Raw genomic sequence first — 27382 nt, 5'->3', positions numbered from 1 at the left:
ACGTTGGATTTTGGTTGCTATACCTTACAAATAAATGTCAGTATTTTATGTCAATATGACGTTGGTTTAAGATGTTGGCTCTACGTTGGATTTTGGTCATTTTCCAACACAACCTAAAATCAACCAAATATCAACGTCATTTGACATCGTCATGGGATGTCAAATTAATGTCATTAGCCGCTGGCTAGACATTGAGTTTTGGTCACCTGATGTCACGACCTAAATCTACACTAATATTACTGTCTTATAATGGTGAGTGCCTAGCATAGATATTTAATCTCCTTTATCTAAAAGTATGCAGGACATCATTTAAAATGGGAACAAAAATATTTCATTACAGTCACCAAGCAACTATATATTCATATCTATTGCTCGCTTCGGCCATCAGTTAATGTTTTGCTTAATGCATCAATAATTCTCATCAAAATGGAAATCGGAATCGACTGATGCAATCAGAGGGAATCAAGAACTAATCCACTCGGATGACTGTTTCTGAATTCACACCACTGTTCTCATTCAATTCCGAGGTCTTGCATTTTATCTTGGCAATAATCAGCAAAGCGAGCAGACGCTCCACAAGGAATATTTGCCCACGCAAACAACATCTCTATGACTGGCCAACAAAGAATTCATCAAAACACTCTCTCACTCACACACACACACACACACTCATAGACATACAAATATCCACGAACGGAGGCTCAAAGCTCACTGATATGCACATGTGCTGTTTTAAATCTTTTTTTTTTATTTGCATTGCCACAGGCTGCGAATTCCCAGAGCTGAATGCCTGAGGGATTGTAGTACCATACCTATTTATGTCTAAAGGTGTCTGTGTCCAATGCCTGGGGCGACTTTATCTGCACATCTCCTTCTGACAGGGACAGAACACCTCCGCGCCTTTACCAGAACTTTGCATAAAGAATTATTAATGATACTGTCACTCTAGGGGATGTTAGATATTAAAACGGCACAGTGTGCACACAGTGACCGTTCCAAACTACCTTTTGCACACTTTATTTTTCTTTGAGAGAAAAAGCAGCGTTCCTGGGAATGAAATGATCTTAATGTCAGTATTCCCTGCTGGTTTGGTTTGTTTTGTTGTTAAGATGAGCTTATGATTCATGAACCGATATTTTATTCATGCGCAGGATTTGAAATATTAAAAGAATTATGTTGGATGAAAGACAGAATTTCCCGGCTTACTGGTGTGGTTGCATTCACAAAATGACTCTGCTTCTGCAGAACATGTTTTGATGGATGACTGTGATCATATTCAGCACACAAATCTTTTTATTTGAAAAGCAGTGTATGCCTGTTTGTTTTGCATGAAGAAATTGTAGCTCTTCCACATTTAAAGAATTTTTTAATAATAATAATAATAATTCATTAATTTTCTGGCTTAGTACTTTTATTAATCAGGGGTGGCCACAGCAGAATTAACTGCCAACTTATCCAGCTTATGTATTACACATGCCCTTCCAGCTGCAACCTACACTCTTGCATGCACAGACATACACTACAACCAATTAGGCTTATTCAGTTAACCCTTAGCGAATGTCTTTGGACTGTGGGGGAAACTGGAGCACCCAGAGGAAACCCACACGAACACTGGGCAAACCTGCAGTCCCCACAGAGAAATGACAACTGACCCAGCCAGGACTTGAACCAGTGACCTTCTTGCTGTGAGGCGATCATGCTACCCACTGCACCACCGTGACACCAATAATAATAATTCCTTACATTCACATAGCTTTACACATGTTTAGGGGGGAATCTTGTCATCCACCACCAGTGTGCAGCATCCACCTGGATGACACAACGGCAGCCATATTGCACCAGACCACACATCACACACCAGCTGATTGGTGGAGAGGAGACAGAATAATGAAGCCAATTATGAAATGTGGATGGTTAGGAGGCCATCATGGACTGAGGCCAGCAGGCCAATTTGGCCAGGATAAACCCTACTCTTTTTCAAAGGACATCCTGCGATTTTTAAAAACCACAGAGAGTCAAGACCTTGATTTAAATATCAGTATAGAGTCTCCATCAATATACTGGGGCGATAGGATCCACAAAGACTGCAGGTCTCACTAACACCACTTCTGGCAGCAACCTAGTTTTCCCATGTTCCCATGGTCTCCCATCCAGGTACTGACCGGGTGCAGCCCTCCTTAGCTTCAGTAAGAGAACATGTAAAAGCTGCAGAGAGCTAGCTACTGGAGGTTTTGTTAATTAGGCATATGATTTGATTTATGGTGTCTAACAAAGTTTCAAACTTCAAATATTTAGATAAAATTATAATTTTGTTGTAGGTTTAGAGATAGGAATTAGGGCTGCACAATATATCTTTTAGCATCGATATCGCAATGTGCGAGTCTGCAGTAGTCACAATCTGCAATGTAATTGAGATTATAGTTGATAAGACATTTCAATTAACAACATAGTGGATTAATTTCAGAATTTAACTTTAGAAATAAAGTTTATTATTTGCATGTGTTTTTAAAACCTGACGGTAAGAATCTAAAGCAAATTTAGGCTATTTAGGCACAATGCATTAAAAGTTTGTAGCTTAAATATTATTTGTACTTTATATAATTATTTACTCAGTTAAAACGATACAGTGATATTATTATTATTATTATTATTATTATTATTATTATCATCATCATTATAGAGTGATTTAAAAAAAAAAGTTTTGCTTCTGAATACTGTTTGACTCCTCAGAAAATCATAAATCCTTGTTTATTTGCATCTTTTCTCTGTTGCATTATTATTTTTAAATGATATTTTATTCAGATATGCTCCCCTACAGAATCATCCCAAACAATCTAAAACTATGAATTCTTATTCTTATTCTGGTGAAATTTAATTTATATCGCAATATATTGCAGTGAATGAAAATATAATAAATAATATAATTTTCTGCTTTTATATTTAGTTTCTGTGATGGCAAGCTGAAATGTTCAGTGTCATGAGATGTGTTCACATCATGTGTTCAGTGTCACAAATGACTCTTAATATGCCTTTTTGGTGATGTATTTTGTCTGCTGAACTAAGTTTTTGCTTTTCAGTTTTTTTTGTGGAAATTGGGATTTTTTTGAGGATTTTTTTTTTTTTTAGTTTTTAAAAGAACAGCATTTGTTCAATATAAATTATATTTTACTATAACATTTGATCAATTGAATGTATCCTTGCTGAATACAACAACAACAATAGAACAGAAAACTTTTAACTGGTTGGAACCCTTGACTAGTATGTTATGTGAAAAAATAAGTAATGAATTATCAGGGGGCATGGTTGGAAAATCTGGCAGAGGTGATTTAACATAGTTTCTAACTTAAAAGAATCGAAAAAAATCTTACTTGTTGAGGGAAAAGTATGTTGATAACTGTTTAAAAGAAGCAAAAAAGGTCATTGTGGGCAATAGGACTTAAAAGAGATTGTTCTCTGAAGCCAAACGATTTTCTAAACTGTCCAAATCCTCAATGAATGTTTTAACACTGTGCTATTAACCACAGTCATTGGATGTACAGTAGCTTGCTTGTCAGTAAGGCTGGAAGAGAAGTTGGTTTTTGAGCCTAACATTCCATGTATATCCATGCTGGTTCAATAGGTTGGAGTTGAAAATAAAACCAGTATAGCGTGTTTTGTATGTTAGCAGCCCAATAGTACAATTTTTGCTAGGACATACCGAATATGAATGTTTTTATTATATTTTGTTAAATATGCAATGCAGTGCAGTCTTGATAAGCATAAAATACGATAACTAACTAACTAACTAACTAACTAACTAACTAAATAAATAAATAAATAAATAGAAATCACAGATATTTTTCAACTTTTAAATGTTTATTTTTTCCTTTAGAGAGCTCTTACATTGTAATATTATTTAAATCCATGTACTGTTTGATGCTCCTCCACAGGGGTGACCACAGTGTTGACCATGACCACCCTCAGCATCAGCGCCCGTAACTCTCTACCTAAAGTGGCGTATGCTACCGCCATGGACTGGTTCATAGCTGTCTGCTATGCCTTCGTGTTCTCTGCGCTTATTGAGTTCGCCACTGTCAACTACTTCACCAAACGCAGCTGGGCTTGGGATGGAAAGAAGGCGCTAGAAGCTCAGCAGCCTAAAGTGAGTTGATTTCACATGTTTGCGCATATGCATTGTTCCAAAAGGCTCAGAAAGAGTCTTTGTTGAGTGCGGTTGCATAACATGACAGTTCAATTCTCTTTGACGGCAAGGTTACAATACATTGCTTCCCTGGTAGCTGTTATATAATATGCTTTTTCTAATTGTTTTGAGACAACCGAACAGCTTGAGAGTGCTCAGTCACAGCATCTCAGAGGGTGACACTAACTCAAATGTCAGCGGCTTTATTAAATGTGCTGCATTTGTGGACGCTGCTGATGGATGTCACATTTTCAAATTCTACAGGATGAGTTTTTAGCCTTTACCCAGAATGCCCTTCAGACCAGCCACTTCATTGAGATTTCCGAGAGCTGCCTGTTTGATGTGCATGTAAATGCCAGGTTTCTCCTTATGCAAGATCCATTTTTACCCAGGTGGTAATTTTTCATTGGCAGTGGACAAACAGAACTGAAAGAGCGGTCAGTGCACATGTCACTGTGGTGAGTGTGTTAGTAAAGGCTCTCCAGTCAGACCTCTGAAGGTCACATCTGGACCTCCAGCGCAGCTTTCTTAAATGTCACCCTCACTTTTTTTTGTTAAATACCAGCTTATTCCTCCTTTCCTGCTGAGGAGTACTTCTAAAAGCCTGAGCTCCTGCTGTGCTTCCTTCTTTAAGGAAGAGCAGGAAGTAGAAAAAAGACGTTTTGTCTGCATCAAAAAGCCTCATCATTATTGGCAGTTTGATGGTAATGGTTAGATTTTTTCAGGGTTTATTATTTTTGACTGATTTTGAAAACTCATTTCTGCTTAAGGCTGTATTCTCCGACTAGAAAGAAAACAGCTTGAACTTCTATCTGCCATTAATGTTGGTGTTATGTGATCATTTTGAGATTATATAATGTGCTGATTTGATGCTTTAGAAATATTTCTATTGTTTAAAAAACTTGTGCTTTTTATTTTAATATTTTTGTAGAAAATATGATACTGTACACTAACTTGTGGTTAGTGTAGTTTTGACCAAATTTATGAATGTATTTAACTAATGCCGAGTTCAGAATGCTCAATTTTCAAAGTAGTCATGTCATAGATGTTTCCACACTGCATGACTATCTGGGCTAGCGTTTCGCTGTGTTTATACTGCAAGGTGGATTGGCGACAGGGGGTTTCACTCTGCAAGATTTTACAATAGGAAGAATCGCCGTCCAACAATTTTTACTCGGGCCACAAACTACGCCTCACAAACAAACGCATGCGAGAAGTGACAAGGAAAAAATGCAAGTTCTCATAGTATACCTTTTGTTATCAACAACATAATGAGAAAAAAGCCTTTAGTGGGGTAGAAAATTTACTTATTTTGCTCACCTGTTTTTAAGGTAATTAGCAATTTTCTCCTCAAATTTTTTTCGTATTTGACCCTTTTGTGGTATTGCTCAGATGACATGTCAAACAGATATGGGTGCTCCTGCCAAATTTACATTAGTTTTTCCTCCACTTCTTGGGACTAATAGACAGAAAAGAAAAGCTTTAAACTTCTTCATTATCCTCCCGCTGGCCTGCAGGTAGTGGATAATGCTCTCTCATTGGCTGTAGATAATCGTCAATGTTATTTTCAGTCAAAACACATTTCACACGGCATGATTTGAATTAGCGACAGGTCCAGATATTTACAATGACAAATATCTTACAGGCGTTGCCGACTCATCTGCAATTCTCTCAGATCTCATCTTTGATAGTTCACACTGTGTGATTGTCACTCGCGTGAATGACCACCAATTTGCCTGTGATTTCCAGGCATTTGGCTGCGATTTTCGCAAAACCTGTCGACGAGTCAAAATCAGCACTAAAATTATGCATGCAGTCTGAACTCGGCATAAGGGCCTTATTATACACAGATCGCGATGCGGTGACATTCGCAATGCAATTATTTCTTGCTAGTTTAAGCCTGAGAAAGGCATCAGTTTTGCGCCACGTTCTTTAAATATCAAATGAACACATGCCCATTTCTGCACCTATCAGTGTGCTGGTCTGAATGTGCGTTAAGGCGCATTGTTGTGTCTTGCTATTTTGAGGCAACTGAAATTGACTGCGCCATTTACCAACAAAAAAGCTGGTCTAAATTCAATAGCCCAGTGTTTTTATTTGTTATTAAAGAGTGTGTTAGTATTATGTACCTATGCAGGTTCAAAACACACATAATCACAGCTGTGCACACATATTTTTAAGTGGGGTGCTTAACCTGTGGTCTCTGTCAGTCCTAATGCCCCAGTATAGTGAAGGGGACACTATACTGTGAGTGAGCATCATCTTTCAGATGAGACATTAAACCAAGGTCCTGACTCGCTGTGGACATTAAAAATCCCATGGTACTTCTCAAAAAGAGTAAGGGTGTAACCCGGGGGTCCTGGCCAAATTCTCTCCATTGGCCGTTACCAATCATGGCCTCCCAATCATCCCCATCCACTAAATTGGCTCTATCCCTCTCTCTCCACTTCACTTATAGCTAGTGTGTGGTGGGTTGTGCTGTGGCTGCCGTCGCATCATCCAAGTGGATGCTACACATATAAAGGGCTTTGGATGTATGGCCATAAACAATAAATGTGCTATATAAATACACATTACAATACAAATATGAAACGTAGTATATATATATATATATATATATATATATATATATATATATATATATATATATATATATATATATATATATATATATATATATATAATTTATTTTTTTTACATTTAATACTATTAAATACTAAAATCGTTTCCTTCTCCCATGCCTTCATCTAGGCTTTGGTGGAATCTGGCTCTGTTGTAGCCAGTTTATTTATAACAATTTACATTTATTTAATTATATTATTATGGAAAGTATTTCTTATTTGCATATTTATATTAGTTTTTTTATATATATATTTTTTTGAATTAGATATGCCTACCTATTGGTTTTTTAAGAGACATATGCATTACCATATGGGGCATAGGAATAGGAAGTGTGTTTGGATTTTTTATCACACTTTGTTGTTCATTGACTAGTTTGCTGGAAATAAAAACTGAATTTAGAAATAGCTTTGAAAAGATTTATTTGAGCTAAACAAAGGAAATTACAAAATTAAATATGTAATAGATGTCTTCGGTAGAGTGCATCCTCCACCATTTCCCAAATCCATGGTCAAAAAGAAGTGTCTGAATGTAAGAGACTTGTTCTGTAGATGGTTTTTAACCTCACACAGATGGTCTTTAATGTTTATTTTTTTCTTTTTGCTAGTGTTCAGTTTTTTTGCTAAAAAAATCTGCCATTTAAATACTGAATGCATCTTGGTGACATGCAACAGACACTTAAAGGTAATAGGAGATGACACTTTAATGTGATTAAAATGTGATTGCTTAAATGCACATTATGCCTAAAACACACCCATGACTCATTAAGAAAAGAAGAGAGAAGACACTCTGCCTAGTGCACAGACTGTTTTTCTGATCCTTAAAATAGCAAAAGTGCTGTAATGTACCCAGAAACATGATGTTTCCACATGCTCTACTTCCAACAGTGCTGCACATGCTGTCTTTCAGGACCTTCTGAAGTACACAACAGCCTTTTTGGCCTTACTGGTGCTCAAAACCAGATTGTTTGCTGAACACCTCTGGGCCAGGAGATGTATCTCCTCTCTGTAGAAAGTCTCAGCATAGTTCGATAGGAGGCACACTACAGATGAACTAAACCACAGTCTGTGAATTTCACACTGGTGTAGGAGGCGTGAATAGAAGTGCAGTTATGTGTGAATAGAGTGAAGAGTGCTGGACTGAGCACGCATCCTCGCAGAGTGTGTTCAGAACGAGAGAAGACAATAAGCTATGCCCTATTATTTTCACTTGTGACCTGTTGGTTAGGAAGTCTTTGATCCATAAACACAGGGAGGTTGACAGCCTTAAGTTGTAGTTTCCATACCAGTTTTTGGGGGGTTATTGTATAAAAGCAGAGCCAAATTTGACTAATAGCATCCTGACAAATATGTGTTTGGCATTTCCATATGGGATGTGTGCAGTGCTATGATAACTGCATGTTCTGTAAATCAATTTCCCTTATAAGCTATTGTAATATGCTGCAAAATAAGGCTCTTGAAGTATTTTATAATAACAAGGAGTCAGCACCACTGGGTAATAGTCATTCAGGCAGTAGACATCTGAATTTTTAGACACACAGTAGAGGATTTAAGGCAAACAGGGACACTGAGCTGCAGTGAAAGGTTAAAGAAGGCAAAATAAGCCATTTCATAGAAAGCTGAGAACCTGTAACCATTGACTTCCATAGTAGGAAAAACAGATACTATACAGTACTATAGAAATCAGTAGTTACAGGTTTCCAACATTTTTTGTAAAATATTTAAAAAAAAACAGTAATAGACGAGTAAATGAGCATATAATTTCAATTTCCGAGCAGAAAATCTGACAGTATTACAATATTTCAATATTTTTCTCCACAAACTCTTTTAAATGTCGGTTTGCTGCTCACCAAAGCTTTTGAATGGCATCAGAATAATTGTAATACACACAGACACATACACACATATTTTATTGGACTATTTCAGTGGTACTTTGCATCATTTTAAAAGCGTGAAGGCTCAGTTCCTTTAAGAACAGATGAATAGTACAATAAATTGGGTGGCTAGAAGCAACTCAGAACCTTTTGTCCGCCACCCCCATTAGCTGGCATGGTGACAGATTACCTCTACCCACCTGCAAGTGGAACACATATGCAGTACAGACCTTTAACCACTTATGTTTTTTCTTCAGTCTAAAGTCATAATACTGATTGTTGAGTAAAAAAAACTAACTTCTTTAAAGCATTACAACATCTGTGAACATTTGCTCAATGTCTCCCTGATTGAGAACAAAAGATAAACTTTAGCATTTCTATGACATTTCTTTTCGGAAAACAGCCTCAAAGTCATATGCGTGTCCTTTGGAGTGAATTAAGTTCACTTTACTCTGTCTGAACCCCAGTCTCAACCACTCCATTATTAGACTGTCACTTTATTAATTAATCTCCTGTTCTGCCTTTGCAGAGGCTTTTGTTTAATGTTCAGAGTCAGATCTCTGTTAACCCTGACATATTTCACCTTTAATTAGAAGTTTGCGACCTTCAAACTCATTCATTATCAGGGCTTTCTAAAAGCAGATAGTTATGGCACGATGGCTCAGTGTTTAGCATTGTCGCCTCAAAGCAAGAAGGTTGCTGGTTGGAGTCCCAGCTGAGCCAGTTGGCATTTTTGTGTGGAGTTTGCATGTTCTTTTTTGTTATGGCATGGGCTTCCTTCTGATGCTCCGGTTTCCCCCACAGTCCAAAGACGTGGATGGTATAAATGAATTTAATAATAAAAAAACTGGTCATAGTGTATGAGTGTGAAAGTGTTTGGGTCTTTCCCAGTACTGGGTTGTGGCTGGAAGGGCATCCGCTGCGTAATACACAAATAAGGGATTAAGCCGAAGGAAAATTAATTAATAAATGAATCTTCTGACTTTGACAGTGGGTACGTTTATACATAAATTTCTTGTCGGCTTAATCCCTTTATTAATCTGGGGAATGAACCGCCAACTTATCCAGCAAGTTTTTACGCAGCGGATGCCCTTCCAGCCGCAACCCATCTCTGGGAAACATCCACACACACACTTATACACTACGGACAATTTAGCCTACCCAATTCACCTGTACCACATGTCTTTGGACTGTGGGGGAAACTGGAGCACCCGGAGGAAACCCACGCGAAGGGAGGGAGAACATGCAAACTCCACACAGAACACCAACTGAGCCGAGGTTCGAACCAGCGACCCAGCAACCTTCTTGCTGTGAGGCGACAGCACTACCTACTGCGCCACTGCCTCGCCCTTACGTTTATACAGACATATTCTAATTTACACCGACATAATCACAACCTTTTTTTGAATAAGATAAAATAATGATTAAGTTGTTTACAGTAGCTGATTTTAGAATATTATTATGCATATTTGTTTTACATAGTACAATGACATGTCAATATTTCCATGCATGACACCATCCAGCATTACCCCCAGTTACTTGTATGATTCCTGCATTTAATTATTTGTCATGCTGTACAAGCAAACAGACACTGGTGAATACAACAATCTAATGTGTGTATTTGATGACTAGTGTAGTTTTGGCCCATAGCCCTTCCACTTACCCTTACCACTTGGTGTACACGTTTACATAAAGGGGTAGGGGTGTACCAAACTTGTAATTTTGATAGTCTCTATTGCACATTTTGTTGCCTAGAAGTTGCATTGCAATTACATGACAATTACTTCTCATTTGAGTATTAGTAGACTGTCTGCTAAATATCTGTTGAGACTTCTCCTTCAACATTTAATTGACTATAAGAAACTTTGTACAAGTACATGTCATCTTTAACCATAACCCTAACCCCAACCTAACATTCTACTCATAGTCTAATGAGAATTAGTTGGCATGTAGATGCAATATAACTTAAATTCAACAAAATGCGTTTAAGGGATCATCAAAATAAAGTGATACAAACTTATTTAGTTTAGAGACCATGGAGTGTGGTAATAGCCATATAGCCCTTTAGTCTAAGATATTTCAAAACCCCATTACAAATACTCCTCAGCAGTAACACGGCTGTAAATAGAAAGCAAAGAGCCCCACAATTGTAAAATAATATCAATTAATTTGAATTGGAACTACAAAAAGCTTCTGATTTAATACCTTAATAACAAAAATAGTGTGTTACGTCATGACCCCACACTAAATTTAGCTAACAATAGACCTTTATCATAAAAATATTACACAATTTGTTTGCCATTAGTAAAGAGCACTGAGATGTGCTATTTTTGAAACTAGGCAACCGCTCTATCAATGGTGCTGGATTGCATGTCATCGAAAATGCAAGGCTTTCAATTCATTCATACAGAATATTTGCATCAATGCTCATGTAGAGCATTACGCTCAACTTCCATATGAATTGAAAACACTCACTCTGCTGCGCCTGCAATGTGACAACTTCATGAGTGGTGTCTCATTTCCTAGTGGAATATTTATATCCCTAACCCCTAATTCTGTTTCATAGCTCAAGGGGAAGGTAAATGGGTAGGGTTATAAACAGGGGTGGACTTAACCAATAAGCGAAATAAGCAGCCGCTTAGAGGCCCAAGGAATTAGGGGGTCCTGATCAATGCCAAGAAGCCTATATTAATCATATAGCGTTAGCTCTTTAATAAATTTATGTCCTAAAATCTGTCTATAATCATTAAGATCTACTTATTTTTCTAAAATTGGAAAGTTTTTTTCGTACTTTACATGCATATATTAATATCTAATCACAAATATGGCTCATTAACTGTACATAGTTTGTGAACTTGTTTTTTGTTTGTGAATTAATTGTATTTAATTTTACATTAAGAAGATGAAGGTTCCACTTAAAATATATTTTTAACATGCGGTTCACTGACAAAAAATAAAAAATAAATAAAACAAATCTACAGAGAAAAGAAATAAGAATAAGAATCTCGTTTTGAGTTTCAATGCAAGGGCCTCACACCTGGAATTGCTTAGGGCCTCCAAATCACTATGTCCACTCTTGGGTATAAAACAAATTTGGGATCAGACTTTTTTTTTTTTACAGACAGGCCAAATGTATCCATATTTTACCTAAGCCAACTATTTTTAGATGTCTGTTAGATGTCTGTAAAACACAAAATTGCTTGGTATGTCAAAAATCACGTTTACATGATAGATTCTTAATCAAAATATTATCCTAATTGAGTTAATATCACAATATTGTTGTCCATGTAATTGTGCTGACTGTCTTCTTTTCTCTCAACCACAGAAAAAAGACCCATTGGCGCTCTCCAAAAAGCCAAACAACTTCACCGCCAACATCAACAAGGATGCGGCTATATCCACCATCTCCAACAGCACCACGGTCCAATTGAAGAGTGCCGAGGCCAAGCCTGCACCGGACCCCAAAAAGACCTACAATAGCGTCAGCAAAATTGACAAGATGTCCCGGATAGTGTTTCCGGTTCTCTTTGGAACTTTCAATTTGGTTTACTGGGCCACATACCTCAACAGGGAACCAGTGATTAAAGGAGCCGTTTAGCCTCCACAAGATCTAACAACCTCTTTTTCTTCTCCACTTCAGTATTCAACGACAAGCTGAACCTGCAAAAAAACAATGCCGAGCACTTATTTACTGCACCTCTCACTTCACTAATCTATAAGAGGAGTGCTCTTGTTGCATTTCCCTCCTGATATCATAAATTGCATGATAGATTCAAAGCTCTATGGGAATATAATTGCCATATCTGCCTTGACTTTCTACTTTATATTTCCCTGGTTTCCACTGGTTATTGCATTCGTCCTACAATGAATTGAGCACCACACAAGCTGCAGTTTCATTCAGGAAAACTTTCCAAAGGACATGAACAAAAGTGAATGCATTTGGCATCAACATTTATCACAGAATGAAAAAAAAAAATCACGAAAGGAAGTACAGCAAAGCCAAATGCTATGCAAAAATCGTTTTCTACTATGTTGTAATGGGTAATTGCTTATATAATGAAACCCTTGCTTTGTAATAATGGACTTGAGGCTTCTCTTCTCTAAGTTTAATAGCTTTAGCATCAGCGGTGTGAGGCAGGCGGATGCTAAATTTTTAGCCATGCTAAAAATGTTGCCTTCAAAGGGATTACTTCATATGAGTGCTCGGGAATGTCCCGCAATTACTGATTTCTCTGTCATTTGTCATTTTTTCTAAGCTTTTTTGAACTAGCTAAATAGAATTGTGCACCTTAGGCAGCTTTTCACACTTTAGACTGAGACATTGTGCAAGGTGAACAAGGTCGGGTTGCAGCTAAGACTTTCAAATTATTTGTACATAGCTTGTGTATGCTTTGCTTTGCTAATGTACAGTAGATGCGGCTTAACGTTAGTAAGGAAGAGCTGAAAATGGATCAGCCAGAGTGACATGAAATCATTGAAATGAGCAGAGGGTGAAAATGCAGATTGCAGCATTGTGAAACATTGTGGGATTTGACGGAATATAGCATTTCTTTACAATTAATAGTTATTATTAATAGTTTAACTAGGCTTTACATGATGTTGATGTGACAGCAGTTTGACTACTTTTCTCTATGTTGTCAACTGATGGGTTTTGAGGTTGGAACAAGTCAGCAAAAGCCTTAAATGTTGACACCTAGTGATATTTTTTCCCCTGCTACCATGTAGACTAATGTGAAATGATCAGGTAATACGGTCTGGAATAAAAATGAAACAATGTGATGCACTGATGCAAAATTTCTGATCCTGAGTGATATCTGCCAATACAGATCGTTTGGTGGTCATGATTTTTTATTACTCAAACTAATGTTAATTCATTAACTAAATCTTTACGATTAAAATATATTTTGAATGTTATTTGTTTATATTGACTGAACTCAATTTAACTTTGATGAACACTTCATTTTGCGGGTCAGGGGTGCGTTTCTGAAAACCATTGTTAGCCAACTAAGGTCGCAAGTTGCATTGCTACAAACATAGTTTATTGATTTTGTTTCTCAAATCCATAATTCCAGCGAACATTCGCAAACTGCGTCGCAAACTTGTACGCTTGCAGCTACACCTCTCAAGCTGTAGTTAGAAGTATAGTTCCTGGTTGTGTTCTTTTACCAGTTATACCCCCTACACCCTATTCATTTCGAACATTCCAACATTTAAACTCATCTCTAAAGTCATCTCTCTTAGGTGTAATTTCCAAGTATTTTTTTACAGTTCAGTTTTAGCAATCTTCATATTGACAATTGTGCTCTCTATAGTGCAAATTTACGCCATTTTGAAAGCAGTCGTGGCTCATGACGAAAGCTATAGGTGATCTATTATTTAAAAGAGAAATTTACATCTTCAAAGATTGTGAAAACTTATTATATAGCATACGTTAAGGATTATTTATCAAGAAATGTATCTGTACTTTATACTTTATAACATGGGCCTGTTGGTGAGAAGATTTCTGCAGCAGTTTGATTGTCAAATTGTAAAATAATTTTTTACAATGAATAAAATAAAAAATTAAACAAGATTCTACCTAATAATAATAATAATATTAATAATAATAATATTATTACGATTATCATTATTATTAAGTAGGATTTTTCTTCATTTCTTAATAAATGGCCTACTGTAAGTTAAAACCATTAACGATTTATATGATTTATATATGAGATTACGTGTTAGCTTTTATGTTTGAGAATGGAATATGGAGCATTCTTAATAATATTTGTAAAAGCAACATAGGCCCTATATGTTCCGTTTACATACAGTATATTTCAATTAATATGGAAAACGAGTGCTTGTTTTTAAAAAACTAATATTGGATTTTTATTTTAAATGTGTGTGCGTGTAAAACAAAATATTTGCACAAATCATGGGTTTTTCTTTAAAGTAGACATTTTACGTTATAACTAATGTGGTTTAAATGATGGATCTGCGACAGAGAAACTACAGTTTTAGGAAACACTCGTCACTACATTGTTCTTTTTCAAAACGATGCATCATACTATGATAGTTCAGCCACGAGTTATGTCGTTGTTTAGGAAACGCACCCCAGGTTGGCCTTTCAAATCAGATTAATGTAAATTACGTTTTAAAGATAGCAAAATTATACACAAGGCACATTTGTAATCATTTAGCAGAAAATGGCATGTTTTACTATAGATTTTAGACCTAGGGAGCAGCCATCTTGGAATGTCACTGTGTCTGACGTCACGGGGTTGCACGCCCCCATTGAAAGTCCCGCCCCTATTACCTCAGCATCGGACCTAGTTGAAACCACAGGCAGTCAGACTGTGTACACACAGCCTGATTTTGTGCATTTTCCCACCCTCTATTGATTAACAGCACATACTGTAAATGTCCCTGATCTATGAATGTTAACAAGTCTGTTGATGACCAGTAGACTAGATAATTGCTTTTATCACTAATCCCAAATATTGGCCAATACATTGGTGCACTTTTATTTTACATGAAATAAATCACGTAGTTTTTGATTTTAGATATGTAAAGACAGAAAGAGAAAGAAGGTCACATATACATACCTAAAATGTCACCATAATGCCATCTCGTCCTTCAACTGAAATGCATGGCTACTTATTTGGGGAATTAAACAGAGGAGAGAACAATGACCTTAAAAGTGCATAGTGAGATTCATTTTATATCCTCTAATCATCCTTTTCTGAACTTGTTACATGAAAGTGAGATAGCACAAAGAGCTAAGTGACTCAACGGAGGACGCGTAGCTTATTAAGAGGCCAAATACAAGAGCCATTAAGCCCAGCTTCTCCGTGTGGCACTCATGCCTATATGAGAGCATGAATCACGAAAAGAGTTCTCGTGCCCTTTTACAACAATGGATGTTTCCAGAAATGTACAGCTGTTCCTCAGAGCATACATGTCTGAAGCAATAAATTCTGCCTGATGTTTCTTGACCAACTTCTGTGATTACTTCTTGCTCGAAAGACATTTCTTAATTGCAATCCTTGACCTTGAATGTTGGTGACATTTAAAAACCAATCGCATTTACGCCCTACGCGGAAATGTTCCTGCGCAGTTGAGCTTGACTGGGATCAACAAGGACTTTATTTGCATCAAAAAATAGCACTCCATTTGTTTTGGTTAACGCTGGACCGCGAGCCATGAGATTGTAGGGGTTTTTATGTTCGCCGGGTTCTCTTGTCTGTAAGACGCGTTGTGCGCATGAAGCTTAGCATGATATTTTCCAAATGGAACAGTTGTTGCAGAAGCCACTGTAACTACGGAAGAAGGATTCCTCCTAGGATTACTCCTGGGATTAAGTGAAAACACACAGACACATGCGAGCAAACGCGCCTGCACACATCAAGACCAGGGTTCCTGGAGCAGGGAGGATGCGGAATCCTTCCTCTGGTCCTGTGCGCCGACAAACATCTGGCCCACATCTGTTTGTGAAGGATTTAGCTTCACTTAACATGCTTTTTTTCAAACAGGGCTCCTATACATGCTTATGAATTAAACTAGCACCAGTGCATCCTTTTTATGTGTGGGATATTATCTGCTAGCACATTACTGGAGATTGAGATGTCCAATGCTAAGTGCATCGAATATACAAATTTGATATTTGTTTATTCTGTGTATTTTTTTCTCTGTTGTTGTTCTAAAATGGGCTACATTTTGTTAGTGGCGACGTTTGCTTCCTTGATTGTCTGTTATCTGGACTGATTTTTATGTGGATGCATAAGGATGTGATAATGTCTTTCTTGATTCAGCTTCTGATACATGGAATGAATGCTTATGGTTTTCGGGATAATACCAAATAAGCCATCCTGTGTATAATGTCATTGTTTTGCCCATAGAAACTTAATAGGATTCATTCAAACCAGATCTACAGTATATTGTCTATATACTTTATAACTGATGATGCCAGTGAATCGCAAAGCTTGTGCAAACATATCGGTATCACTACAATCAGATGCTTTCTTAACTGCTGCTTTCTCATTACTTTCAGTTTTGTTTTTATAAGAGGAAATATTGCAGTGCATATTTCTATATTCAGCTAAACGTCATTCTCTCAAGCTTGGATGACGTTTGGATTTGTTTTTTAACAGAACAGTATATCCAGCTTTATCCCACAAGGAAATGTAACTATTTATGTTTTGTCAATTCATACAAATTCATACAAAAATGTCCCTAATCTCAACCGTCATTGTGGGATGAGCAAATCGTACTAATAAAAGTCACTCTAGAATAAAAGTCATTGTTAAACTGCACAGTTCAATTGTCAACATCAAAAGCCAACAAAGCAGAGATTAAGAGATTAAACTATAAATAAGCAGAAAACATGCATGACAACTAACATTTGCTTGTTCGTGTACAGTAGTAGTGACTGGAAGTTAAAACTTATAAAGCAATGATTTCCTGAACGCAAAGTTCTTTTTTTTCTCTTTGCTTAAAGATAAAAAAGAAGTCAAAGTGACTATTTTACATTTTGTCAGTTTAGTAGCTAATTTGTGTGAATTGGTACGAGTTGAGTCTTATGGAAATGTATGATTTTAAAAAGAAAGTGTGGCACTATACCCCCTGGCTATTTTGTACGAATTCATACGAGTTCTTTCATACAAAGATGTATGACCAAACCCCACCCCTAAACCCAACCGTCATTGTGGGATGAGCAAATCATACTAAATTGTGTGAATGGGATTGTACGAATTTATATGAATTAGCCACTAAATCAAAAAGTTACTGCGAGTTTGTGTTCAAACCAGATCTACAGTATTGTCTATATACTTTATAACTGATAATGCCAGTGAATCGCAAAGCTTGTGCAAACATATCACTACATATCACTACAATCAGATGCTTTCTTAACTGCTGCTTTCTCATTGCTTTCATTTTTGTTTTTTGAGAGGAAAGATTGCAGTGTAAGAATTAGCTACTAAATGAAAATGTTATGTATTGGCATGAGATAGTGTTTGTGACTACAAAAAAGTCTCACGGCAATTCATACTTTTTGATTTAGTGGCTAATTCATATGAATTTGTATGCTCTCATTCGCACAATTTAATTTGATTTGCTGATTCCCCAATGACGGTTGGGTTAGGGGTGGGGCTTGGTGCCACACCTCCTTTATAAAATCGTACATTTTTGTATGACTGAACTTGTACGAATTCACTCGAATTAGCCACTAACAAAACATTAAATAGTCCCTTTCAACTTATTTTTAATGTTTAAAAAAAGAACAAAAACAAAACTTTGCGCCGAGAATATCTTTGTTTTTTATGTTTTAACTCTTACTAGTCACTATTACTGTACATGAACAAGCAAAATGTTTGTTACCATGGATGTTTTCTGTTTATTTATAGTTGTGAATTCCATTATGGGACATTAATCTCTGCTTTTTTTTTTTTTGTGACTATTTTATTAAGTTTTTTAGTGCAACAGTATCTCAGTATCAAAAAGAACCCTCCACATTAGAAGCTACTGTTCCAAAATATTTTAAATGTTTCTTAAAAAATATATATATAATGTGTTCAATACGGAGGTTACCCAGACATTTAAAAATAATATAATTTTAAACAGTTATCCTGATACCGTGATTTTTTTTATCCAAGGTTATCATACCTGTCTAGAGTGACTTTTATTTCAGGAGTTTGAAACTTGTTTTGTATATTGAATACTGTATACATTGTAAACAAATCCAGACAATATATCACTTCAAACTGTTAAAAATGTAAATAAAAGTCACTCTAATACAAAAAATAGATCAAGGTTTCATCATGCATCTCAAAGACATAAATAAATTTAATAAAACTAAATGTTCATCACAGAATACTGTTTAATTTACAAATAAATATTTTATATTTATTATATTATTAAATATATATTTATTTAGTTTCAGAATTAGCTGCATTGTCATTAACCTTCAAATTTTGCAAATTGGAATTGCAGAAATACGTCATTTTTGCAAAGACATATCACAATAATAATAATAACAACACTAATAATAATAATAATACTAATACTAATAATAAAAAAAGAAAGAAATCCTCACATGAGAGGTTTGTTTAGGCAATACAAAAATAAATAATGAATACAAACGACAATGGAAACCCCTTATTTTTCTGCAGGTCGCCTGGTTTATGTAAAATCCATTCTTTAAAAATATGAATGTGTTTTTCTTTTTTTTAATGTTTATTTATATTTCACAAGATCATGCTTTAGTTGCATAACAATGATGAATATAAACACTGTATAATACGTTTTTTTAAATCAACTTTAGTAAACATCACAAGACTTTTGTACAAATCTGTAATGGAGACCAGGCGACTGACATTTATTTGACATGTCACTCTTGCTGCAGGCTCACGGAAGGACTTTATTTTAATACATGTAAGGCGAGTGTTAACCACTTCAATATACTTTACTCATCCATCACACAATAATGCACGGCATGCCAATGGACCTTAAACCTTTAATCCCCTGAGTGGCGGAGTGAGAGCTTGGAATCCCACTTCTGGTGCTGGACTGGAATTCCACCAGTGTGCAGTAGAGAAGCTGTCACTCTGATATACGTCATTATTGCAGATTTATGTTTGTATCATGGAGAGATACAAAGTTGTTTTCATTTTGTTATTAAAACCCATAGATTGCATATCCTAAAGCTGAAAATGCATTTTCTTATCAAAAGTGGTTTGGTTATGTCATGATTTGGATTTAATCCATTGTGCAGGGACATGGCAGCTGAAAACCATTTAAAGGGGCAGTAGCATACTTTGTAAATATGAAAGTGACTAAGAACGGAGATGATGAAAATGACTAAACATATTCAAGACAGTTGAACACTGTAATATTTTCATCATTGTTTTTCGAATGTCTTTGTTCAGCTCATTTAATTTTTCTGCATTACTTTATTCAGTGTGTGTTTATTTAATTTCAAGTTATCTCAAAAAGCACATTTCTTACAATGTAAGGTTTGATTGTGAATCCAAAATAATTTAACTTGTGTTGCCTAAACCTTTTTTGACAGCACAGACTGTTTTCTTGCAGCATCCTTTACCCTGTACCTTTTTTTTCTAATGCAGTACACCGTGTTTGCTTTAATATGTGTGCTCCACTTCCAATCTGCATTACTATAATCAGCCACAAGAGGATAGTCTATCATTCATTTGAACGGGCCGAGTTCATGCTCTCACTAACTCAAAAAGGGAGACACCACCACACCGTCACAAGAACCTGAAAACAAAGAGAAATAGGTCGTCATGTTCTTATTGTATGCGTGTCATTAAAGCTTCAGTGTGTCATTTGTACGACACTTAGAAGTTAGTTAAGACACTTGATGCTATTCTAGAAACACGTACAGCTGAAGTAATCAAATATAAGTAATTTGTAATAAAGTTTATCTGAAAATACCACTGAAAACTTATAAATTTAGTGCGCTTGGGGTGGGGTCATCTGTTTGTTTGACAAATGGATGACGAAAGAGTAGGGAGTATACGAGGGAATTATTTTTGTAACATTTATTTATTTATTTATTTATACAGAATCCTTGGGTTGCATTATACAATATTATATTCTTCTTTGATAAACCTAGTTACTCTTTAACTATTAATTTAATGTATGGATAGATGATAGACTGATTGATTTTGGAAATCTGACAAAAAGGTCACTCTCAAACCATCTCAAGATTCGCCTTTGGCATTTTAAGGAGTACCACAGACACCGAACATTCTAGAGAGTAGTCAAAAGAAGAAGAAAAAAAAAAACTCACCACATGCAGAGCAAAGAGACAGAGAGAGATAGAGAAAGGGGCTTGTGTTTTTTTCCGAAGTGCGTGGGCGACTGGGAGCTGCCTGTGGTGATAAATGTCGGCGCTGTCTCTCAAATATTATACTGCATATGTGCACCTGCTCACACATCGACTCAACAATGCGAAGACGACGTATAGACAGTCATTTCTCCAGCTTTGAATGTTCAATTAGCTGCATTAGTTTTGTAGTAAAGGAAATAAAAAACGACAGCATATGACATCTCACTGGCAATAATATCGGTGCGTACCAAAGTACAGAACAATGTAGTTGTATCTATGCTATTCAAAACTGCATATTAACACCTTGAAGAAGCTAATTAATTCGACTCCAAATTTGTTGATGACATTTTCTTCACCCTCAGTGTTGCTGTCATTGGGTTAATCGCACGGCGATCAATGCACGTGCAAAGCAATTACAGCAATTACGCACCAATTTCCATTTCGAACATATTCCGCGCGGTTATCATTTACCTAGCTGACAGCAGTACCGTAAACAGCCGCTTCGACGCTGAATATATCAGATGCGCCCGAAGAGGATCTCAAGTTCCGCCGAAGCGTCTGTGAAAGCAGTCTTTGTCGTTTCATGACGTAATTTGAAGAAACTAAAGGACGCGTACGAGGTTTGAAGGTGTCCACTTTGGAAGTTTGCGCTCTGCCTCTGTGTGAACGTCAGTATGTGTATCTGGTGGTGCAATCGAAGGCAGCGCAACTTCAAGGAGCAGGAGGGGCTCTTCTATTATTTGATCCCGTTAATTGGCAATGTAAGTGAACTTTAAGCACCGGACACTAGCCGAGGAGGTCTTGTCGTTCCCGTTGGACTATAACCTAGACTGCTCGCCACTGTTTGAACTGAGCCTGGAAGAAAAGGCTGCAGCTGTGTCACTTTTTTCCTTCTTTGAAGAGTCTCCGTGCGGTGTGCCACATTCAACAAGGAGACAGTCTCACCTAAAACATGACCACCAAATTGTTCCTCTACTTCTTACTTCTGTCAGTGTTTCGAGCATGGTAAGTGACGTTGTAATCTTTTGTGTGTGTGCCGACACAAGTAATTCATCCTAATTTGTTTTGTCCGTTGAAGATTTCATATGCATAGGCTAGTTGAAAATCATCAATCAGGCGATAAGGATGTGATTCACGCATTGAACGCTTAACTTTAATAATTAGTCTTTTTATATGTCTTATTCATGAAGTTCACAAGACTTTGGCTATTTTTATTTCAATCTTTGTATTTGTATAGCGCTTTCGAAAGCTATTATTTTGTTGTTTCTTTATGTCATTTGTGGGTGAGAAGAGCTGGGTTTCCCAATGCTAATTACGCTGTACAGTTCATCCTAACTAATGTCGTATGTAATTTTTTTTTCGGTGTTGATAACGCATTTTAGCGTCGTTACTGTAGCTGTCAAGTCAAAAGGTGCCGAAGCCAGTATGTCCAAAAGTTTATGTTCCTTAAATAGAAACTGGACCTAAAATGCTAGCAAAACAGGAAACTTGCTATTTTGATCCTGATTTAATTGAATATTATTAGGATTCTGCAGTGGCACGTGTTTATATATATATATATATATATATATATATATATATATATATATATATATATATATATATATATATATATATATATATATATATGAGATATATCGAGTGCAATATGTATCTCCTGTATCAACGCTACTAAGACAGACACCCATTTAGCACACTGTCACTTAAACATCCTTTGTTAGCATTTCGCATTTGATAAACCTTAAAGAAAAAAAAAAAACATGATTACCTACAGTACTCTATTGAATACCATGCACATTATTACCACTGGTATGTTTCAAATAGACTTTGCCCGATTATTTATGACCATATATTAGATACCAAAATCATCAGTTATCATAAACTTAACTAACAACAAAGGTAACTTACTCTCAATTACTCTCAATAAGCTTAAAACTAATAGTTCTTATTATATATGTGTCCCCTAATTTAAAGTGTTACAGCATTTATGTTTGGTTTATTTGTATTGTTTTTCTTTCTTTCTACCTGTTATTTTCATATTTTATCACTAATATTCAGAGCTGAATAATAAAAAAAAATCTACATAACGTTTTTTAATCTCTCCTGACAGTGCTAATTAAGCACCTAATTAGCATTATTCATATATTTAGTAGCAATAGTTAAGACAACTATTTGCCTGTTTCTGTTAAGTTGTTAAACTATTGCAGGGTTGTATTTTTTATTTAAAAAAAATCATAATGAAGAATATGTTGGCTTTCTGTTGCAGTTTGTTACTAAGGCTTTTCAAAGTAAGCTCAAAGCAAGTTATAACTCATCATTTGTCATGCAAATTTAGCTATTTGATATTGAATGCACTTAGGTTTTTATTCTTGGATTTAGTCTACAATGGTTTGCATAATGCGAGAAACCGTGGAAATAAAATATGAAATATCCTTTTTAAGTTAAGCATGCAATGGCCTTGTATTATTAGAGCTGTAATTAAATTCTGAAGTTTTGTAGATAAAACTTGAAGCTTTTGGGAAAAATGCCATAGAGAATAAGTACATAGTGCACTGTAGATATGACTACAGTTCTACTGAGTTCTTCGTGGAAACCCAGTAATATTTAACAAAAAAACTGATCAAACCAGCAGTGCTGCATTCTCTTAAAAATTAGCATTTTACCTCTGTAAATATTCACTAATGAGCTCATTCCACACTGATTTGACCATTCGATTCTGGTAGTTAATCCATTCTGGCAGTTGAATGGATTGAAATACATACCATTACCTTACTGGTGACCAGTTCTACATTTTCTTTTATTTTTTTTAGTTCTCCAACATTTGCTTCTGATGATGATGAGTATGACGACGTTACTGTGAATCAAATGTTGGCCCCCAAAACCCACGAGACAGATGCAACGCAAATACTAAACAACTTATTAAAGGAGTATGACAAAAAACTGCGCCCAGATATTGGAGGTGAGTGCTTTTCTAATAAGTACGAGCGTTTATGGGCTGTCCTTGGTGCTGAAATCCTTCATTCTGAATTGCTCAGCTAGGAGCTCTATTTACAGGCCTGACATACAAACAAATACATACTTAAACTAAATTTACTTTAAAGTCCAACTGTTTTGTTTACCTCATCTGTTCATGCTTATGTAAACTGTTGAAGTGCATTAGCGCCATACTGTGGAGTAGAGATTACACCTGCAAAGTGATAGCGTCTTCTTTATAGGGTACTAGATGGAATAAAATGTCAAATGTATTCACAGTTTGAGAGACATTGAGAGTGAGCAACAGCTACACTGCTGGTTTATGGTTTTGCATTAAGTAATTGAATTCCTGGAGCAGTGGAATATTTTTCTGTGATTTTCTACTTATTTATACACACATTTTTTTTTTTATCTTGCACCTAAAGAGCCCCTATTATGTATTAAAAAGGTCATATTTTAGGTTTGGGGGTCTCCAACAACAGGCTGATATGCATGCAAGGTAAAAAAAACAATTTCATGGTCTTATAATAAGCATTTATTTTTACCTAATTATCCCTATGACTCCCATATGATTCGTTCAGCGATTCATTTGTTATCAAACCCCTTGGCTGATTGGTCCAATGACCCAGTCTATTGCGGTTGGTCGACTGCATTCAGCGTGAGAGTGAAATGCACACCACAGCTTATCAGCAGTTTTGACGTATTCAGAGTGCAGAGGGCATGTGTGAACCCAGTGCAGGAGTGCATTAAAGCAATGCAGTTTAACACGAGCATATTTACTTATTCTTAACCATAAGTAAAAACAGTGACACACATTCAGCATCAATCCACACAGGGGCAAAAGCCGAACTATTTTGAAACTTGACCACTGCATGTGTGAGTAACAGCTGACAGTGGCCATAGCAATAAAAAACGGCAGAGGATCACAAGCTCACAAACACATTTAAATCTATAAACAAAGCCCCACCCATTGAGTTTTCAACGTGGTTTTAGACACGATGTGAGAATATAAAGTGTTAACCATATACAGTACAAGCGGTGACAAGTAACAAAAACAATTACATTTTCACGCTAGAGAAAACAAGGAGGCAACCGTTTTAATCTCACTTACTTACACTTGTGAAATGGATGAAGAAACTGATCCATAAACTGTGCACTGTAAAGTTCCTTTCAAGCTCTGACAAAGTCCTATTAATCAATAGTTTTTTCTGATCCTTCCTTTAACAAAAGGCTGACAAATGCCCTGTTGTAAGTGTGTAGATTGCTGAAGGACTCGTCAGAAAAATGACGGGAACACAGCACAAGGCTGGGGCTATAATGCGGAGGTATTTTTGCAAAAATAAACTTCATCCACTGAATCTTTACAGCCTCGTCTTTGCATCAGAAAAATAACTCAAACTTTTCCTTACACTTCAGAGCACAGCGTCTTTGCCACATGATTCAGCCAGGATCTGCTACAGTGTTTGTCTTCCTCTTCTTTCTACAGTGTTTGTGGGCGGGGATTTAAATTTTCCTGGGTCTGCGCGCACAACAAATGGGCGGGGCTTGAGTATTGTACACAGTTAAAGATTTGTTACCTCCACGATTCATTTGAACTACTCCGAATCAACTCTTTTATAAATGAAATAATGAATAAAAGGATATTTCACTTCACTTAGAGCTGTGTTACACATTGCATGGAAGGTCATTTTCAAAAACCCATAATAGCGGCTCTTTAATACCCTCAAGCACTTTATTGCAATCCACTTTTTCATGTAATGTAACATATTTACTTGTGTACATGTGTTCAAGAGTTATATTATCTTACAAAGTGCCTTTATAAGAGCAAAATTCACATATCTGTCAGGACATTTAAAGCATTGTGTCCAAATGCCACACGCCTGTTTTTGAGTGATGCTTCCAGGACCCCTGGGGGCTGGCTGCAGTACAGGTCATAAAGCCCGCCTCCTCCGTGTTAAGGAACGAGACCTGAGTGCAAAAAAATAAAAATAACACTTGCAATAAAATTTCCCGAAAGATGGTTTTGGTCAATTAAGGCATTAGTTATCAAGCTGCTACAGGTTCAGATGCTCATTGTTTGTAAAGAATATGTTTTTAGTCAGTAATTTAATGCTATAAAAATGGGGCTTGTCATTGTGACTGACATATGTAATGTTATTGTAACGTTATTTGAATTTGACTGAAAGGACGTCTCTGACATTTTGATTTTCAACATATTATCGAGTTAATCTACTGAATTTGCTGTTGTAATATATTAATGTTCTAGAATCAGAATCCTATATAACGAATAGAGCTGTAAATGTAATAATTTATAGACACCATTTACTGTTGGCTTTTTATTTGAAACATTAAAATGAAGGAAGTTTCTTATTTGTGAAATATTGTTTATCAGAATTATTATTCTGATAAACAATACACAAGCGATGTTGCAGCAGCTGATAGGTCTAAATCAGATAGACATCAGTTGATGTATTAATACTGCTAAGTTGATTGTACAAAATGACAAGAAATATTTAATATAGTGCAGGGATGAGATAAAAATCTGAGTAAATATCCTGTTTATACTTTGAAATCTTGCTATTTTTATCTGTTAAACACAATTTTTTTTCACACATGGCAAATGGCTGTCTTTTGTGATTTTTTTTGGACCCTGATGATTGCTATTTAAAAATAAAAACCTTTCTAAAAATGTATGTTTTGTTTATATTAGGGATGCATGATTAATCAAAAAAAAAGGTCACAATTTCGATTGGACCCTATACACGATCTTAATTCAGCTTTTTCACGATTCAGCCAATTAGAGTGTGCACGTCAATGACACCTACTTTAGTAAACAGAACCTGCATAGGCTGTGAATAACAAGTAATAGAGTTGTAAATAAGGTTCAGTTTGTTGAGAGAGCGTTTGAGAGTCGAGCTGAAAGAATGATTTGCATTTGTGTTTTTTCTCAGAGTGATGGCAGTCATGAAGCCGGTGCACACCTCATATAAATGATCATAATAATTTCACAGTTATGATTACGAAAAGCATTTGATATAGTTTTTCTTTCATAGCTAACACAGTGTTGTGCATGAAAATAAATGTTTACTGCATCAGTATAACTACCCTAGCCTATATAATGTTGAATATAATGCAAGAAGGAATCTGATAATGAAAAATGTCTAATTTTACCAGTGAAAACAAATGGTCTAATAATGTTGTCAATGACAATTGACAAGCATAGCATGTCTCAAACATAATAATTCAACTTTATAATTATTAATAGTTGTGTTCTGATGTCCTCATTTTACTGTGAATTAACAAACAGGATATATTAAAAGTCTGTTCAAGTCCACCATAATGACTGTACAAAATTTAGCATTTTAAGCATTAGTAGACCTACACATAGGCCTAATATTATTATTGTTGTTTAACCATATGTTTGGAAATTATCAATAATAATAATAATAGCCTACTCATATTAACCTTTATTTTACATCTACAGAATCGTGAGAAAATCGTGATCTTGATATTAAGCAAAAAAAAAAAAACATGATTCCCATTTTAGACAGAATCATGCAGTCCTAGTTGATATGTTATTGTTCATATTTTACAAATGATATTTCTACCCCTGTGAAGATAATAAATACCAACAACCAACTATGCTAGTGAAATAATTTTTGTACTCATAGCTATGCTATATTTTGTACTCATAGAGTCGAACTTAGGCTAGAGTGTATAAAAGATTGTTTATTTCTGCAGTCCAACATATATTGTTTTTATAAAATTTTTATTAAACAGTTTACATTACACAGTTTTTAAATAAATCGTATATTATTAAGTGTTTTTAAACCTAAGGGCTTATTTATATTAGCGAGCCTTTGTTATAGTTCATATACGGGCAATCAAATGAGAAGTTTGGGGGGCG

At 35.8% G+C, this 27382-nt stretch overlaps 2 protein-coding genes and 1 long non-coding RNA gene across 5 annotated transcripts in view; 2 read left to right on the top strand and 1 right to left on the bottom strand.

The window, feature by feature from the left end:
* gabra5 (gamma-aminobutyric acid type A receptor subunit alpha5) overlaps positions 1-13451 on the top strand; it is a 59895-nt gene extending 46444 nt beyond the window's left edge. For both annotated transcript variants that reach the window (XM_087257627.1, XM_087257626.1), the window contains exons 10-11: positions 3930-4141; positions 11998-13451. In XM_087257627.1, the coding sequence (XP_087113753.1) occupies positions 3930-4141; positions 11998-12270 (485 nt within the window). In that variant the 3' untranslated portion in view covers positions 12271-13451. The remainder of the gene's footprint in view (positions 1-3929; positions 4142-11997) is intronic.
* A 6166-nt stretch (positions 13452-19617) lies between these two features.
* Positions 19618-21473, bottom strand: LOC147836432 (uncharacterized). Its single transcript, XR_015493948.1, has 2 exons — positions 20464-21473; positions 19618-19928 (listed from the first exon to the last, which is right to left on the bottom strand). It is a non-coding gene; the product is annotated as an uncharacterized LOC147836432 (long non-coding RNA).
* The window catches only part of gabrg3 (gamma-aminobutyric acid type A receptor subunit gamma3), a 234166-nt gene continuing 227366 nt past the window's right edge, over positions 20583-27382 (top strand). For both annotated transcript variants that reach the window (XM_087257620.1, XM_087257621.1), the window contains exons 1-2: positions 20583-21507; positions 23313-23461. In XM_087257620.1, coding sequence (XP_087113746.1) covers positions 21455-21507; positions 23313-23461 — 202 coding nt within the window. In that variant the 5' untranslated portion in view covers positions 20583-21454. The remainder of the gene's footprint in view (positions 21508-23312; positions 23462-27382) is intronic.

The sequence above is a fragment of the Danio rerio genome, chromosome 6 (genome assembly GCF_052040795.2).
Source record: "Danio rerio strain M-AB ecotype USA chromosome 6, GRCz13ab, whole genome shotgun sequence".
Lineage (NCBI taxonomy): Eukaryota > Metazoa > Chordata > Actinopteri > Cypriniformes > Danionidae > Danio > Danio rerio.
The sequence above is the reverse complement of the archived record's forward strand: the minus strand, read 5'-3'. Positions and strand labels throughout refer to the sequence as shown.